Here is a 19,644-nt window from a genome sequence, read left to right on the forward strand (position 1 = left end):
TAAACAATGTTTTCTTTGAGTCCTAACCAGCTAGGTTTTGTTACAAAAAAAATAACCAGTTAATGTAGTATTGTGTTGCATTTTTCAATACAAGTTCAAAGTGTGAAAATCAGTGACGATTGAATGAACTCCCAAGATGTGTGTCTTGCTCATGAATCAGTGCATATGAGTGTACTTAGACTTATGAACAAATGTTGTGGGAGATTCAAATGCTTTATGACAGTTACAGCTGCTCAAGTTGTCTTTTTCTGACTCTGAAAAACGTTTCACTGACGATTGATTTTCAACTTTATTTCCTCCAAACAGCTCTACTCTTATGGCTACATCCCAACTCCATCACATAAAACAATGGATGCACTAAAAATTACAACAAACACTTGATGAGCGGTTGTGAAACTGAAGCGTACAATGCAACCCAGAAATGGAGACGTCTTCAAAGTAAAAGTTGCATCTTTTGTGACATTTTTCTTTCAGCAATAAGGGACAACTTTTACTTTGAAGGCAAACATTCTCAGTTACTAGTTTGCATTTTCTCTACTGCTTGAGTGTTTGCAGACATGTCATCTTTGTTTTTAATGCAAACTATGGGCAAAAGTGACAATCTTCTAGCGACCAAAGACATTGCAAAGGTTTTTGGTCCAGAACCTTGTTTGGGACTGATTTCACCCAGCAACAGCCAGCAACCTTCAGCAACCATTTGCCAATCAGTTGGAAAATAGAGAGTAAAGGTTTCCTCTCCAGACATATGTGCCTGAGGCAAAACATTAATGTGTGAGCACTTGTCAGTGTTTGTCAGTGTGCTCAGTACGAACCAGTCAAAGTCATTGTAGTCGTTCTGGGCTTCACTCCAGAAATAGAGGAACACAAAACTCAGGAAAAAGGTGAGGATCAGGAGGCCAAAGCTGCCACACTCCACCTGTAAAACACACACAGAAGTTCAATCAAACAGCCCATTTCTACTCCACAAAAGAAAAAAATCAAATATATTTGTATCATACTCCGCTAGCTCCTGGTGAAGATGTTAAACAGTTTAAAGGCGAACTCGTTTTCTCGGGGTAAAAAAGGTTTACATTCATATTTGGAGCACAAACTCCCTGATGCTGAGGACGTATTTTATTACCAGGTGCAAATAGAACCACTAAATATTAAAACCAGCTGACAGAGCGTATGCACATACTGATATTCTTTCATAGAAAAAGCAGTCAGAGTCAGCAGGCCAGACTGAGGAGAACCGGCTGGGTAATCAATACTCTTTGCACAATCAGCAAACTAACCAACAATCTGCTTGTTGCAGACGGTGTGTGTGTGTGTGTGTGTGTGTGTGTGTGTGTGTGTGTGTGTGTGTGTGTGTGTGTGTGTGTGTGTGTGTGTACCTTGCTGCAGCAGCACTCTCCCGGCTGTGCCCGGGCTCTTTGGTATCGTCTCCATTGGCAGCCGTAGAGGCCAGCCAGGCAGGAGACAAATGGCTGGTGTTCATACCTGATACAGATACAAAAACACTCAGGATGACACTTTCCTAAATACAGCATTCAACATATTAAATACATGTTATGAATGAACTGTAGTCCTACAATTTTATTACAAATAGGCTTTGAGCAACACACTTTACTGTCATTTCTGAGAAGTGTTAAACTGGACATTTGTGTTTTTTCTGTCATGTACTATTACAGGGGTGAATCTTCATATAGAACATGGACAAAGCCTATGGGCAGGTAACCTCTGCTATCCAAAGGAACAGGCTTCAGACTGGTCTCTTTGGCCCCCCACCCCAAATCTTGGCCTTCCACCCACCTACTGTTCAAACCTGTGTTTGCCGAAAGGGACAGAAGAGAGTCAGGAAGGACAAGACAGGAGCTAAAAGGGCTCGTCTTTGAAGCATCGAGGCCCAGAAGGTTTGTTTTCAAATGTTTAAAAAAAAAAGGGATCATGCACAGTAAGGGTCAATGTATAAATGTGCCAGATTTAGCTTTACATCTGCAGCCCCTGACAAGTCGATGGCCCTTACAGCATAAAGAGTAAAAGAAAACTAAAAACACAAGAGCATCGACTCAAAAAAGAAAAACCAGAAAAGAAAAGCACATAAACGTGAGGATGTACACAGTATTTCAAATCGTGACAGCATGTTTAATGATCCTGTGACCACTGTGTTATACTGTGTCCAACTGATATGATGAAAAAGCATTATTTTAATCTAGGATTCATACAAAGGTACTCCAACATGAAAATACTGAGCTGGAAATGAGCAAAGAATAGTGCAGGGTGTGAAATAATCTAATCAAAATAATGTTGAGTGAAAACCCAGATTCACTAACATCTAAAATTAATAAATCTTTGCATGACAATGGTTGCTCGAGATTTTACTGAAATCAACGAACTGCCAGCAACAAACATTCCCTACAGTAAACACACAGGAAAATAGCACAGTTTAGATGATGCATTCAGGTTATCTCGGTACATAAATAAGCTGTGTGACTCATCCTGTACAGATGGTCATACTTTAGATCGAACAGTCCTCCATGAAAACAGTGTAAAGCTCATCGTGTACAGACAGGATGTTTGAAAAGTTATTTTCTGATACTTTAAAACAAATTAAGTTCAGCCCCGAGGAACCAATGACAATTAAAATGGTCTAAATTCTAGATTTGAAATCAGGGTGTATTTTGTTTTATTGAATGCCTCTTTGTACCAGTGTGTAAAAATAATTCAGGACACTCCATTCAAGCTACTTTAGGCTAACCCTGTCTGCTGTTTACATTTTCTGGATGTGTTTTATTTTTAACTTTGCAGGCTCTGTTAAACCCTCATAAAAAGTGCAGCTGTAACAAAATCTGCTGCTGAGGTTGCCTTGCCTCTCTTTCTTCATCTCTAAACTGCTCAGCTTTAGCTGTCTCTCTGATGTACTCTAATGTTATCCTGGTCACTCCCAATGAAAATCTTAACATATTCAGCCTCTCCAGGGCTTGCAAAATCGCTAGCCCCGGGACGTCGGGCTGGTGATTTTGCGAGCCCTGCTCTCCACTTCCTGTCTTTTTGTCAGTCCCAAACATCATAGCAAGTCTCACTACCATCTTGTAAACCTTCCCATTCACACTTGCTAATATTCCTGTGTCAAAAATTGCCTCTAACATGTGTCCCCACCATGTCTCCACCCTGCCTGTTCGCCTTACTTGTTTACTGTCAGTTGCTCTGCATGGTTGACCCAAGCTATTTAAACTCATCTTCCTTCACCATCTCTGCTCCTCGCATCTTCACTTTTCCATCTGTCTCCTTCTCATTTAAACATCTTCTGCCCAGCGTCTCTCCTGTGCACACCTCCACCTCTCCAGGCTCTCTTCCACCTGATCTCTGCAAACATCATATTTCAGAGACCTGACCTCATCAGTCAGCCTGTCCTGTCACCACTGTCCTCATACATGTCCTGCATCACCATCACACACTTTTCTGCCCTAACTTTTTCCATGACTTCCTCATGAAGTACCACAGTTCACCTCTTGGCTTCCATTATATGCTTTCTCTAAATCCACCGGACCTTGGTAAATAATGATTAGAAGCTATATTAACTTACAATGTTTCCTTCAAGATCAAGGAAAGATGACTAAGAAAAAAAGAGGTTAGAGGCCATTTTTTGGACTATTCAACTACAGTCTGTATGTACCACAGTGAGTGTAATGGTGATGGTGTTTTGTACCTTTGCAGCAGCTGCCGCCGCACCACCTTTAGCTTCCCCAGCTTCAGTCTGGTCACGGGCATACAGTCAGCCCCAGCCCAGCATCACAGGGAGAGACAGAAAAGGAGAGAAGACATGTAGGACAGCGAGAGGGGAAAAGCTGGATTTTTGGCCACCAAACTCTTTACCTAAGGGGGAGAAAAGAAATCTTAAAATGTATTCACAGGAAGAGTAGACTCAGCAAGACAGCATGTGAGTGTCCTGGTTTCATTACTGTGGCCTGCTTAAAGTAACCCAGAAGATGCAGATCAGCTCACAGAAATACACACTGACCTGTATTTGATCTACAGCTCAAACATGTGATTTATGATAATCAAATGTCCTACATGCTCAGCTAATCTATCACGCCACATCTGGAGCAGAACGACTGAACTACACCCACAGAAGAAGAACAAGTCTCTCTCTCTCCATCTACCCCTAAAGACAGAGTAATGGCAGCAATTTTTCAGGGGGATTGGAGTAGCATCGCTGTAAAGCTGCACCTCGTTCACAGTCACGAGCTGTGAGTAGCAACTGAAAAGAATGAAGTGACAGAGTTTCCTCAGCCTTAACATATAAACACAAGAATGGACTCACTTCACACTGCAAGCTGTTATTTCACATGACATTACTTCAAGTTTCTGGAAGTCGCTTCCTGCATCACTTCTGTGTGGACAGCCCTCCACAGATAGCTGAGGAGTTTGGAGATGAGACATTGCTCCTTCATCTCAAATAGAGCCAGGTGAGGTGGTTCATATGTCTTATAAGGGTGATTCTTGACACCTGCCTTTGGAGGTTTTCTGGGCACCCAAAAAGTTGCAGGAAACCCGATGTAAACCTCGTTCAATAGATTAAATATGGCATTGAAGTGCAGCTGGGATTTCCCAGAAGAAAATGTTTTGTGGTGAAGGACATCTAGAAAATCCCATTTCACCTGGTGATACTGCAGCCCTAATGTGGACATAATTGATGGATTTATTTAAAAATTAGATGTGTTCCTGGATCTGATAAGACAGCTTCTTCCACAAGAATGAAAACAGTAGCTCAAGAAATTTACAACCAGGTTTGAAATTCCTGATGTGCAATTCATTTCAGCCAAAACTATTCTGCTCTATACCACACAGTAATGTGCAGTAAGCACTGAGCACCCTTCATTTCTTTACATTTTGCTTGCAAAATGGAAATAGGTGAAATAAGATGACAGTACTTTATTAAAACGTGCTAACATAAGCAATATATTTTATACTACATACATCCCCATCTTAAAATGTGCACAGTTCAGTGTGTTGTTTGTCATTTCCATTTTAATTTTTGTGACTGAAGTCTGTTACTAGACGACCAGCAGAGTTATCGCACAGCTCCCATGGCAACTGTGACATCAGATATTATTACTGCAGTGAAGAGGATGATGGAAGGTGGGGCAAACAAGAAAGGACCAGATGGAGTGATAAAGGGGAGAGTGAGGAAATGACAGGGTGAAAGTGTGAGAGGGAAACCACGATTAGGCGTCATCAAAGCTGTTATGTACAGAACATAAAAGCACACAGAGTCCTCTGTCCCACACTCAGTGAATTGTGCAGTTCACAGTGAGCACATAGTACATTCAGAGAGACGCGGAATATAAAAACAGGAAATGTAAATATCTGGCGAGGGAGTCAGCACCCACATGCTGTCATTCAAGCAAAACCTGAGATACTGAATGTGTTGTGCTGGAATTGCCCACCCCTGGCCTAGAACAACTAAATGGTTTTGGCCATTATTCATCAACTGTCCGGGGAGCACATGTTTTATGACTCATTCATTTATAAGTGTGGTTGCCTTAACTGGGAGGTTTGTGCCAACACAGGAAATCCATGCAACACGTGTACATGGATCAAACATGTATGTGTGGAACTGCAGAAATTTAGACATCACTTTCAAATGACCCTTTTTGTACCATCTTTTATTATTTTTAGTTTAGTTGTTTTAAAGTGTGGTAAATGGGCTGGTTCTTATATAGCGCTTTCCTACTCTACTTGAGCACTCACAGTGCTTTATATCATTTCACACCCATTCATACAAGCACTTTTTTTCTTTGCTTTTTTTACTTAAGTGCTTTCTATCTAACATTGACACACATTCATACTCTGACGGACGTATCGGAGGACAACTTGGGGTTTGTAACTTGCTCAAGAATATTTGACATGCAGACTGAAGCAGCCAGGGATCAGACCTCCAACCTTCTGAGTAACCAATGACTTGTGAGCTTTGTGTCACAGCCAATGGGAGTAATAATAAAAAGTATAAATAAATAAACAACTAATCGTCTACAGGCACCGCAATGGATTCACACCAGCAGCTGTTTATCTGGACCGGCTTACTGCTAACAGTTAAATTGCAGAAGGATTAATTGGTATTTTAGTCCACAGACTGTCTCCCTTCACTCTGCAGACAGCTCTGTTTCTATAGGCTTACATAACTAAACCATTGTTGTCTAAAGTTACTCTCAACCCACAGCCTGTCAGAAAGTTTTAACACCCGATAAAAGTGTTTTTTTCTTCTGTCTGTTGCTGGGTTTAGGACCTAAAGTGCGTCAGATGTGAGGCAGGTTGTGACGTGAAGAGAGCACTACCTGAGCTCCTGAGGTAAAAAGTAGGGTGCACTTGTTAAATTTAGGAGGATAAATTCGCTGCCCAACGAGTGAGGACGCACAAAAGTGGATCACGGGAAAATGTGCTGCTGAGGTTTTTCAATCTTTATGTCAACCTCTCCTTCCTTGGCTCTCTTTCTTTGTCTTGACACAGTTTTCCTTCCACATTCTCCCCCATCACCTATCCATCTGTCAGTTCCTCTTTGTCTCAGTGCAGATTTTGGATTGTGGCCAGTGCCTTAGCTGCAGGACATCCAACTGCACGCATGGACAGCACTTTATTTGGCCACAGGCAAAAAAAACTTCAGCTGAGGTCACCTCACCTGCCCACACACTTTTCTATTTATATTTATGCACACTATATCAACAACGACACTACAGCACCAACTTTTTACTTTCAGGTGTTGTAAAAAACTGTGTTTGTCAGTAAGGCTGTAGTTTGATGTGTAAAGACAGGTAAGTCAGATAAAGTTCTTAGAGCTGTGCGTTTTGTTTCACAACGACGCTCTCGTTTCGTTATTTAGTCCTGCAGCTCTTTACTTTTCTCGCTCCTTAAACATCCCAGATCACTCTGTCACACTATGGTATGTCTGAATTATTTCCTTGTTAACTTATTTTAAATCTTATTTAACATGGAAGATTTAGAAGTTTAGCATAGTTTCCATAACATTTGACTATAACCTTCTATAGTTTCACATTTATCATCCTTGCAGACAACCAACACTGCCTTTTTTGGTCAAAATGAGAGAAAACAGAAGGAGGGTGTTTCTGTCTGCCATTTTCATTTTAAATGTCAGCCTAATGCACCTGGTCACGGTCACGTCGAACCCTGAAACAGCTGTAATCACTGAACTGCTGCAGCGCCACAGGAACAACACAACGCAGGTAAAGAGTCTGTGTTTGACACAGCTTCAGACATGCAGCACTGCTCTGATCCCAGTGACAGCAGGAAAGGTGGGAACCTCACCATATGTGCTGCTGTCTGAAGGGGACTGAGCGTCTCTAAACAACAGTTTTTAACTAAGACGCTCCGACACAAGTTACACACCTAAAACCCGTCAGCACAGTTCTGTACAGCAAAGAAATGTGGTTTCTATTTTGTTGATATGGTTGATGTTGTGATGCCTTTCGAATGCCTTGTCAGGCTTCATTTTAGATCTAATGTTCAGGCATTAAAGCGTGAACAAAGGGGTTAATACTCTACCCTACACACACTTAATACATATTAAGTGATGATGTATTAATCCTGCTTCAGGTTGGATGAGGCTCTTGTTTTTTTATCTTGTCATGAGCTCCTACCAAAACGAGTTAGTGGCCATTCTCAGTCGCAGATCTGTAAGTTTTTAAAACACGAGGTGTACACTACAGCCAGAAGGCTCACTGGATCCCAGATATCAAATATTCGTAAGCCTAAGAATTCAATCCCTCTCAGGCTGATTGAAATTTCAGTGTGGGTATTAATCTTTATGGATGCCTGGACGTTAAATTTTACTGTAACACCTGTTAGAACAGCTACACTACATTTTATTGGAGCTGAAAAAGCCTGGACCATTTTTACCTCTCAGCGGTGCCTCATGTTTGCTTGGCTTTAGAAAATGAAACCGCATTCAGACCCGGAAATAAATAAAGCTGGGCATACACTGTGAGAGTTTGGGCCCATTTTGAGACGATTTTCCAGTCATGTGACCATTTTGGGGATCGGCCCGAGTTTCGCCTTAATCGTGTGTTGTGCATCGTGTAGTATACATGGGGTAATGAGAAGCGATTAACACCTCACGACCAGCTCCCAATCAGCAATCGTATGGTGACAAGAAAATCAAACCTGTTTGAAATCCTGGTCGCCCCTCGTGAGGGTATCGCACTGTGGAAGCAGTGCCCCGGGCCGATTTAACGCAACCTTTCACACTGCGCATACGCAAACACAGAAATGGAAGTGAAAAAGACGGAGCAGCACGCCATTTCAGCGTGTGTGCAGTTGTGTATAAATGCACAATGTGAGCACTCAAGTCACATCAGAGCATCGGGCCGTATAGTGTGAGAACATGCATCGTGACCTACAAACTTCTAACCCCTGCCATTCAGTCGTACAGTTTGAGCTGGAGCTGAATAACGCGACTGAACCCGCCCCCCCCAAAAAATGCATAGTGTGTGCCCAGGTTAATGATGTTAATGATGGAGAAATGCTTTAACGTTAAGGATGAAGATGGCTTAGGATCTGATGTGGATGTTATAATAATACAGTTTAAGCAGCAGGTGTTTAACAGCAGGCCTTAGACCAAATCAGCAGCAATGAACTGCAGAAAACCAGTGAATGGAGAAGAAATTCTGGTGCGCATTTTTCACTATAGCCTAAATTTTTACACCTAATGGTTTTCCAATTAGCTGGAAAACCTAGAACACATCATCTTAGCATATCTAACCATGATTTCCTCGTGATATTTTAAACGCATAATAAAAAGCATTTTTAAAGTGACCATAACGTATACAAATCACATTCAATCGACACACATTTTGTTACTACAGAGAACCTTTGCAAAGCACCACCAGTAGAAACTATACGTCATCATCAACATTGCACATCATTAAATAAGGACTTATTAATTATATATAAACCTTGCAGTTACAGCAGATCCTACTGACCCAGAAAAACATCAGGAAGCATTCTTATGATTTACACGAGTGTTCCAGTTTTCAAAACATAAAAAAAAACAACTTTGCTCCAGTTTCCCAAAAGGACAAATCATTGAAAGAGTTTAGCAAACAAGGTCTGCCTTCTCCTCTGCTGAGACAAAAGGCCTGATATTTAGGGCAAACACAAAGGACAAAGTTATCACTCAAGGACCTTCTTACTTGTACTTAGACTTCTAACAATTGCTCTCATGTTGTACACAAGAGTCTAAATTTATCTAAAGTGTGATCAATAAGAAATTTACTCTGTGGATAGTATGCTGCTAAAATAATTTAACATGCGTATTTAAATGTTTTGCAGCTGTGTGTAGATTTACTATGACACCAGGACATTTATGAGAGTCACAGCTTTGTTTTCCATTAGAGATCTCTTTACTTACAGCTTCATTAGTATTGGCATTATGCTGACACACAGTCATTGTGTCGTACTGATTGTTTTGTTGTTTCCAGCTGCTGAGTGCAGAGTATTTACCTCTGAGGTGTTCCAAAAAAAACTGATACTGACCATAGAAAAATAATCAGTGATTGTAGGAGTTTACCCCATAAAATGATGATAACATGAATATCTATGAATATCAAGCTTGCCACATGTTTCTGACCATTTTTGCCACATGCAAATGTAGGCATCATAACTTGCAAACAGTCATTAAGTGCCAACTTTTTTCCACATATCAATTGTGTCAAATGTGCTCCAGTGCTAATACATGTGGGTCTGTATAATTTTCTCAGCAATCCTGCAAACCTTAGTCCTGGCAGGTTTGCGTCCTTGTGTCTCTTTTTAGTTTCTTCAAAATTTAAAGATACATTTTAATGTTAAAGCAACTCTCCTGCTCAGACGGTTCCCTGAGCATCTCTATAACAGCTATGTGAGAAAAATTTGGGTACCCAAGAATAATTTAGCATTTAAGTAGCATCTTTGACACCAAAGCAGGTTTGCTAGAGTGGAGTGCATATATCGGTTAATCTCAAGATCATGTGGGGAACTGAGGTTGCTGGAAAAAGAAGAGGTTAGTAATCTGTTGTATTTCACTTTGCTGCTTGCCGTCAATACATCTGACCAGATTTTTGGCTGCTCCCAAAAATTACACTATTATTTGCAGCGACTTGAGCCATGTGTCTTTGACTGGAGGTGCCACAGGTGGGGCAAATGGTTAATGAGGACAAATCCTAACCTGCCTGGGGCACCAAAACACTGAGGAATATATTGTGTGAGCTGAATCAAAAATGAAACGATTATAAACTAACCTGATATATTATTTAAAAAGCATGCATTGCATTACTGAGAACAAAGAGTTATTAGATAAAAACACAACATGGATCTTCTGTTTAATCTGAAGTGTCCTCTAAACCAGTTAATGCTTGTTGCTCCTGTAAACAAACAACTGTGATTTCAGGGCGTTAATATGCATCAGGCTAAACTTCAGTGGTCCCTTTAGGGAATATTAGAAGTGGAAATGTAAAGCAGGTCAGCTGAGATTATCAGAAAACCACAGAACCACTTTTATTAATAAAACAGCTGCTTTACTGAAGTCAATGTTGTTGGGATTTTTCCTGCATAGAAAATATTTTGACGTGAAAATCACCAATGTGGTTCATTTTCTGTAAACCCAGTTTTGTTTACTATATAGCCAGAAATACCAGGAAGATATAAACACCTCTGTTAAGTGTGATTGCCCGGGATCATTGTGTTAACTAAATGCAAACCAACCAATCGTGCTTTGGAGTGCATGAACCTCCTGTAGGTTGATTTGAAGTTTAGTTTTCAGGAAGAGGCGATTGCATACAAAGTCTATGCAACGAGGTGGCTGTCACGCTCTGTGACTTTGTTGTTTTGATGCCTTATGTTATATCATTCAGAGCTTTTGTGTATTTTGGTATTATTGTTGAGAATCATATGTTCTAATGAGTTTTATGTATTTTTATGTTTTTAGAGACTTTGGTTTTATTTACTGTTTACTGAAGAGTGTTAGATTGATTTGGATTTCTTTTCATTTACATTAAATGAATGTAAATGGGCGATCGGGGCTCAAGAGTTGAGAGTTCGTCTTGTAATCGGAAGGTTGCCGGTTCGAGCACCGGCTCCCACAGTCTCGGTCGTTGTGTCCTCGGGCAAGACATTTCACCCGTTGCCTACTGGTGGTGGTCAGAGGGCCCGGTGGCGCCAGTGTCCGGCAGCCTCGCCTCTGTCAGTGCGCCCCAGGGTGGCTGTGGCTACAATGTAGCTGCCATCACCAGTGTGTGAATGGGTGGATGACTGGATATGTAAAGCGCTTTGGGGTCCTTAGGGACCAAGTAAAGCTATACAAATACAGGCCATTTACCATTTTACATTATTATTTCTGTATTCTGATGTTTTATTTTTCTAGAATTCTAGTTTTTGGTTAGTGTTTATGGATTTTATTTATATTTGATTCTCTGAATTTTCTTTGTATTTGGTTGAGTATCCTTAACAAAACAGGGCGCCACAGGGAGAAACACACAGCATGAGGGAGATCATGACACTGACACAGAAACACAGGGCTTAAATACACTGGGAAATAACAAGGGGAATGAGACACAGAAGGAGAGCACAGCTGGGGGAAATCAGAACTGACGAGACAAGGAAGCAAAGTAGGATACACTCACATGAGACACAGACCTTCAAAGTAAAACAGGAAGTAGCACAGACGCAGACTTGACTAAGGGAGACAGAGCAACTAAGAAACAGAACAACAACAAAGAGACACAGAGGGCAGCTACTAAATACTCAGAAAACTAAACAGAATACAAGAAAGCCAAACCAAGACGCTAGACTATAGAATAAACTGGGGCAACAAAGAACTAAGAGCATAATACAAAAACTCAGACACAAGAAACTCAAAACACTGGGTCACCGGCCCAGGACCGTGACAATTTCCTGCACCCCTGTTACTTTAGTTCCTGTTTTATTTGGTCTCTTGTGCTTTTCTATTAATTTTAGTTCCCAGAAGTTAATGTATTATTAGTTTGAGCTGTGTTCTCCTGTGTGCGACCTTTTGATTACCTTGTGTTTGTGTATTTACAGCCATGTTCTTCCCTTTAGTCTTTGTCAAAGTTTGTTTCTCTTCTTGTGTGCTCTCTGCCTGAAATGTATTTAGCTGCCTTCTTCTATGAACTTTTGTATTCTTGCAAGTAGAGGCTGTGTATTTACTTTTGGAACCTGCGTTTCCGGGCAGCACGGTGGCACGGTGGTTAGCACTGTTGCCGCACAGCAAGAAGGTCCTGAGTTCAATTCCAACATCAGGCCGGGGTCTTTCTGTGTGGAGTTTGCATGTTCTCCCCGTGCTTGCGTGGGTTCTCTCCGGGTACTCCGGCTTCCTCCCACCGTCCAAAGACATGCAGCTTGTGGGGATAGGTTAATTGGATAATCCAAATTGTCACTAGGTGTGAATGTGCGAATGAATGTGAGTGTGAATGGTTGTCTGTCCCTGTGTGTTGGCCCTGCGACAGACTGCCGACCTGTCCAGGGTGTACCCCGCCTCTCGCCCTATGACAGCTGGGATAGGCTCCAGCGCCCCCCGCGACCCTGAAAAGGACAAGCGGAAGCGAATGGATGGATGGATGACCTGCGTTTCCATTCCGGTCATGCAAACTCAGATACCGAAGTGACAACACGAAATGTGTTTTTGCACGAGTTGAAGTTTTGTCAGACTATATTTGGATTTTTTATTTGTTACTTTAGTTACAAAAGCTGGGATTTTTGTGATGCTGCTGACCATCGGAAATGGAAGACAAGCTTAGTGATTCTCTTCAAAGGCAGTGGGAAAAATTGCAAAACGTCATAATAGCTTCTGAAAATGTTATTGTAACATTTCTGTTTGTCGTCCTCGTCTTGTTTGCAGATAGGGGCACATATTTGTGGGTTTTCAGTGCAGCTGTATTCGTGTGAGTAATGTAACATGAAACTAATTATTAGCCAGGTCAAACTCCTGTTTTCTCAGACAGGTTTCATTAGACAAACCTCGCTTTCTCCTGGCTAATGTCAGATTACCCACAAACACTGACAAATATCTTGGTACCATATGTAGCATCTGGCTGTCCAAACAGCTGTGCTGGGGGCTAGTCATTTGTTAACGTAGTGATTTGTAGACTTCATTTCTACGCTAACAACTTTACTCACTGAACTAAAGCATTCACATGCAGGCATAAGGAAATACAATTTAAGTTTCTGACATATAAATCAGTTGACAGCTGCTAGAGACACCCAAGAGACTAAATGTTTAAACTACTGCCATTAGTTCAAATATTGGCAATAAAAGAATATTTAATAGATTTAAAAAAAAAGTGTTTCACAAAAGACAAACAAGGAAATCGTGTCTTCTTTTTGTTGTTCCTGTTTAATGACACAGGCTAAGAGAAAACAAATGCGTTACAGCAGTCCCAATGCACAGCTCTTTTTGCTGGAGACACCCAGCAGTAGAGCTGACTGCAAGTGGTCCAAGACTGGGGGTAAAGTCGAAGAGAGGCCTGCTGGGGATGAAAAATGCAATCACAGAGCTGAAGGCTGCCTGTACAGAGTGACTTCATCTGTAAAACATGATGCAGCAAAACACACAAGACTGGAGGAGGAGGAGGAAAAGGTGGAGGTGGAGGAAAAACATTGCGACTAAATGTGCAGACAGTGTGGAGGCGAATGTCAACATGTTCCTGATAGAGACATCTGCACATCTTGTTCTTTCTAGATTTTCATTTCCTTCCTTCCTGATTTCTCTCACGCAGCCTGTGACTGACACTTCAAATATGTGAAAGAAAAAGGCTGTTTTATGTCTCTGTACAGCAGTTGGTGCTTTAGTAGGGCTGTGCCCTTCCATGATATCTTCTGCGATAACACTGACTTAATAAAATATTGTTGCTATAGCAATGGCATGTATTCATGTTCCAAAGTGCGCACAACAAGACAAGCCCAAGTATGTCTGACAGCAAGGGCCGCATGAGCCTCTAATGACAATTCAGCACCTACAAATTGATTAAAAAATAAAAAAAAATGTAAGAAAACAGTTTCTGCTGTTTCACCACTTGGGGATGAAAAAGCACAACACAGACTAAAGCCAGACGACGATGGAGGAGATACAAGCAGCTGGCGATGTGTGACCCGAAGGGTAACACATAAGTCCACTGAGCTTTGCTAAGTGCACTTCATATAGCAGGAGGACCAAACTGTGCAAATTACCAATGTGGTCACGTGGTGGAAAAGCAGGGCTCTAAGCAGCTGATTAAAAAGCTCAACCCAAGACACAACATCCCAGATTTTATTATGTGACAGTGTTGTGCAACTCCTGAAGTGTTACAAAGTGAACATAGTTTTGTTATTGTTGAACTGAAGCGTTTAAAGGAGTTCTTTTATACAGAAATGTTGCTGGGAAAACACCAACTAGGCTGCTTTTGTGCTTACATTTGACTTATGCTGTGTTACTGGATATAATGCTGTGTCAATACTACTGCACTACAGCGCTGCTGCTGGCACCTCGATTCACACCTCAAATTAGGAAGTGTGTCATCAGTGACAGTAGCTCATCGGAAAAGGAGGAAAATGCTTTTCGTACACTTACACATGCTACTGCCCGCGAGCATCCATAAAACATCATTAAATGTTTTTTATATACCATCAGAAATATCATTATCATAAACTCTTTTGAAATACCATGACATGGTTTTGAGGCTCACCCCTATAACTCAGGTGATTTTTTAATGTAATATTTATTTTATGTAAAGTTAAAAATTTTACAATGTTATATTAGGGAAATTTAAGGAAAAGAATTCAAGGGGCTAAAAATGGAGGAAAAAAAAGAGTAAAGCCCTCAGATGGAAATTTAGGAGAAAAACTGGCAATTTTACAAGACAACATTTTTTTTCCTCTCATATATTCGTCATGTTTTCTCAACTCTGTAAATTTCCTTGTAAATTTGCAAGTTGGCTTGTAAATGTCAGGTTTTTTTGTGTAATTTTCCATTTTCATAAATGTGTTTTTCTTGTTAATCTGCCAGATTTCATATAAATGTTTCCATTTCTTTTGTATACTTTTGCCAGTTTTGTTTTTAACTAGTACATAGCAAATTCAAACAAAAACATACTAAACATACTAAAATAAGCACCAAAAAACCAAAATGTCAACAGTAAAGCTGCACAAATACAGTATATCAATCTTTAAAGCCTCTGTGTGTGCCACACAGAAAAAGAAGACACTGTAGCTCAGCAGATGAGTGAGCAGGAGAGACTGTACAGCTAAGACAAAGCAGCCCTCTGTATCCAGCACAATCAGCTGTTCACTCATTGTCCAAACACCATCACAGCACAGCTCAACAGCAACAGCTACAACCATCAGGCTTCTGCTGTCAAAGCTTAACAGTCAAAAATTTGTGGTTAAAATTGCAGAAATTATTCTAGAGCAAATATTTTGAATAACATTAATGTCATCATTAAGCTTTCTTTTTTGGATGTTAGTACCTGCATGCTTGCCAGAGTGTGGTTAAACACACACTCTGGGTTGAGTGCCTGCAGATTATCATCTTCTACATCAAAATACTGCAGGATAGAGCAGGGCGATATGACCAAAAATATTTATCACGATATACATTTGAAAATTTGCGATAACAATATAACTGATGATATAATTGACACTAGACAAAACACTTTACAACTCCACAACTTTATTAGTGCAAAAAAACCCCAAAACATCAATGTATTTCCACTTAACAAGCAGCTGTTTTTTATGTGCATTAAAGTTATATAAACATTTAACAGTGAAAATGCAAATTCCTCGCTGACAGTTTAACCAAAAGGCATTTCCAGCGGAAACTGGCCGACATATCTTCAGCATAACCATGTATAATATCCACAAAACTTAAAGAGAGGTTATACACACACAATACGGTAACATTATGTTGAAGCACAGTACGTATCACTCCGCGAGGCTCCTGCCTACGATAGCCGTAATGCTCCGACAATCCATTGAGCGGTGCGGCTTCGTAGCTTTGCAAAGTCGTACTGAAACATTTGACAGATTTGTACCACATAAAATCGTTTTGAGGTCAGTAAACACAACCAGAATTCATACATAAGGCACACGGGATTATAAGGGGCTCTGTCGATTTTCAGAAAAATCAAAGGATTGATTTTAAGTGTGCCGTATTTTCCAAAAAAACACGGTAATAACGACGGCCCGCTAGCATGCGCTACCAAAAATAGTGCTTTGTTGTGTATCTGACGGACCACACCACTGAAGCTGCAGCATTTTTACAAACCAGTTCTGGTTCATCCGTTTCATTCAACAATCCGCTTTCTCCCTTCTCATTCTCCATCGCCGCCATGCTTTTGCCGCCATGTGCGTATGAAAACAAAGGCACTGCGCATGCGTGTTTTACCCATATTCTATCACGATATTTAATTTTCTTATCGTTGCCCAACATTATAGCGGTATTACTGTGAACGGTATGATATGGCCCAGCCCTACTACAGCACCCTCCATCTTCCACCTCACATTTACATCTTCCTGTTATAGAAAGATCCAATCCACTCACCGATCTGTACAGGAAGCCCAGTTTGTTTAATGCGTGTATGAAAGCGCATGTAGAGCACTCATTGGTGCATCTGTCAAAGACAGAAATTCAACAATTCCTGATGAATGTTTGGATGGGCAACGGTAAATGTGTGTTGAACTTTGATAAAACACGAATATAAGATGGAAAAAAAGTAGATTTATTTTAAAAAGGTTAAGAGCTGTGCTGGTCCACAGCTCCAGCAGTGTTAGTGTCATATTAAAAAACACGGACCATCGTATCTGTTACACGTTTTGCTGAGAGAATGATCACCACGTCCACTGAACACCTTCAGTGAGAAAAAGATATCACAATGTTTTAATTGTTTTTACTGCTATGCTGTGGGAATATTCATCAGCTGTAATAAAACCCATCTGATTAAAGTGTACTGAAAATTACAGTAATAACACTGCAGCAAGCACCACATTACCTCATAAAACACAATGCACAGGGGGAACTTCTAATTCCAACTGTATAACTGGAAAACTGCTTAAAATTTCAGTATTAAAGCTTGGTATGCTGCTTAAAAGAAAAATCTGCGCTAAAACAGCACAAACCCGTACAGAAATATGAAGCTGAAAGGTCAGAGTGGGATGAGCATTGATGGAGGCCAATTTTACTCCCCAGACACTCCGAGTATGAGATGGCTTCAGGCAGGATCCTCACATCAACCTGCAGACGCCTGAGAGAGAAACAGAGGCTAATACTTCTCTCTTCAGTAGTGTTAAGAGGACACGACCCTTTGCTTCTTATATTTTCACAAAGCAATAAGAGATGATAGAACAAATCTTTATATAATACACAAACAACCACAGAGTGCACACACCTGAGGCCTGACCACGGAGTACGATAAGGTGCTTATTGAAGCAAGTACAGGTTTAACCCTGGCTTTTCAGGTTTAAGATCCTAGTTCAACACAGCAACTTATGCTGCAGACCTAACCCACTCTGCCACAGATAACGCTCTGGGTAAGAGACCAGAAGGTACGAAACCGCCTCCTACAGACCGATCAATCCGCTGGAAAATAGCACCAATATTCCCAGAAGAAGCTGGATGCGGGTCTGAAGTCTTTCAACATCAGTTTTTCAATATCATCTAAAGTCTTCAATGAGAAAAGCATCAACAAGAAACTGATTATTAGAAACCACTTTATTTAACATTTATATGCCCGCTCTCAGACCATTAACACCACTGGTGCAGCAGCTGAAACAATAAAGCTGCCCTACACGCATCTAAACATCATTTTAATGTAATCTCTCAGTTTTGTTTGTGTGTTAATGACAGAGCCGTAACGCTGATGAGTATCAATTTACACAATCAGCAGTTCTGCTGCATTTCCTTACCGGCTTCAAATTGGCTAGACTTTATTAATATGGTAAGTCCTTTCCAGTCATACTGGCCAAAGCCCTGAAAGCACACACATTCATGCAGCTCTGATAATAAACATTTCCTCTCTCACACTGTTGCTTATTCTGCAGCAGCTGTGTTGCTTTCATCTGTATTGTGAGTTTAACCTCTTCATATGTGTCTAATATTCCAGTTTACCTTTATGAATCAGCCGCATCGCTTCCTGTGTACTCACTGATGTTTGTAATTGGTCAGATGCTGCCAACGCCGCCGCTTTGATGTGAACACGCTCGCAGCTAGATTGATAAACCCTGAGTTGATACCTACCTTCGTGTGACTGTTTAGCCTGACTGCTGATGTCAGAGTGAGATATCTGAAACACATCCTGGGTATGCTGAAGGTGCTTTGTAGTGCAGGCTGCTGGTACAGGACGAAACAAATCTTCAATAATCCTGTGACATTTCAAAATGTCCTCATGACACATCTGCAGTCACAGTTAAAAGATTTGCAGTCATAAGTGAAAATCTTTAACCAGAGAGTGTTCTAATAGCAAATCATCGATGCATAAATCATGTCCTAAAAAAAAAGATTTTTACAACTTATTTTGACCAGTCAGCTTCTTTTCTACCTGTTAGGCTTTAATTTCAACTTTAAATATTAGTCCTCAAAGAAAAAAATGGAACCTGCCACTGCACTGAGTTGTATTGAACTATGGGATAGCAATGAGAGAGCCTGACAGCCATCAATCACGACATGTGCCACTAAATCAACCATCAAACTGAAGAAAAGCAGCTGAAGATCAACACTGACGGTAACCACTAATATGTGACAGCACTGTTCAGACTCGCCTGCAGTCTCTGCTGGACATGTGTGAATAAATTGACTAAAACACACTAAAGAAATGCATTTTTGTGACTGTAACTCGTGAAATACAAAGTGTGCTGCATAATCTGTACAACTTAAAGTCAAATGAAGGTCTACTCTTGCCCACATTGTTCCCAGTTTTACTCTAATTAATAAAACTAGAACTTACCCAACAAGAAACACCCAGTCCATGGTGGGAAATTAAAACCCATTAAAACATAGCTTAGATGTACACAGTCATAGATACCTTAAATTATAAATATTATGACTGGTCTTCTTCGCTCTTTCAATGTAAGGATTATGCAGACAGAAGAACCACGCAGCCTATTTAGTGCGGTGCTCAATCACCGCGACATCGTTCAGCTGGCCAGAACATAAAGTCGCTGTTACACGGACGCGGCTCGTGACATAAAAACCGTTATTCACTGTGTGTGACCAGTACTGACATGACATGACAGACATGACAGAACGCAGTAAAATCCCAATGACGGTGTAAAAAAAACAAACCCAAATAAATTAAGGTTTTCCTACCTGAAGGACGTCAGTTTTCCCGCCGCTGTCCGTTTTCTCCGTCTCGTTTTGAGCCTTTAGTTTTTAAAATGGGTTCTGAGGCACCAGCCGAATGCTGCAGTGGTCTCGTGCAGCAGCGCAGCCTCACACACATGCACGCAGTCGGCTCCGCGTGTGCCGCTGATGATGATGATGCCGCGCGAGCTCCGGACAGGGAAACAACAGAAGTGCGGGCACTGGGCGTCCGCGAGGGGCTCCGTTCAACCTGTTGCTTACGTCACGACAGCGCTCTCCATGGATACGTTCACATTGTTCCAGTAAACGCCACACAGGTGCTGAGCTTTTTG

General features: G+C 40.9%; 1 protein-coding gene across 9 annotated transcripts in view; it reads right to left on the minus strand.

Annotated features, from left to right (window-relative positions):
- LOC309687771 (glycerophosphodiester phosphodiesterase domain-containing protein 5-like) overlaps positions 1–19,644 on the minus strand; it is a 41,915-nt gene extending 22,271 nt beyond the window's left edge. For 5 of the 9 annotated variants that reach the window (XR_014270849.1, XR_014270850.1, XR_014270851.1 and 2 more), the window contains exons 1-4: positions 19,319–19,642; positions 3,689–3,855; positions 1,374–1,479; positions 813–916 (exon numbers count right to left, since the gene is read on the minus strand). Coding sequence is in view for 6 of the 9 variants with exons in the window: in XM_082502945.1 (XP_082359071.1) it covers positions 813–916; positions 1,374–1,479; positions 3,689–3,750 (272 nt within the window). In the remaining 3 variants the exon portion in view is untranslated. Of the gene's footprint in view, positions 1–812; positions 917–1,373; positions 1,480–3,688; positions 3,856–18,250; positions 18,408–19,318 lie in introns of all 9 variants that reach the window. The other 4 variants (XM_082502948.1, XM_082502946.1, XM_082502947.1 and 1 more) reach the window with 4 other exon arrangements.

Source organism: Aulonocara stuartgranti (genome assembly GCF_965226115.1).
Source record: "Aulonocara stuartgranti genome assembly, chromosome: 14".
Lineage (NCBI taxonomy): Eukaryota > Metazoa > Chordata > Actinopteri > Cichliformes > Cichlidae > Aulonocara > Aulonocara stuartgranti.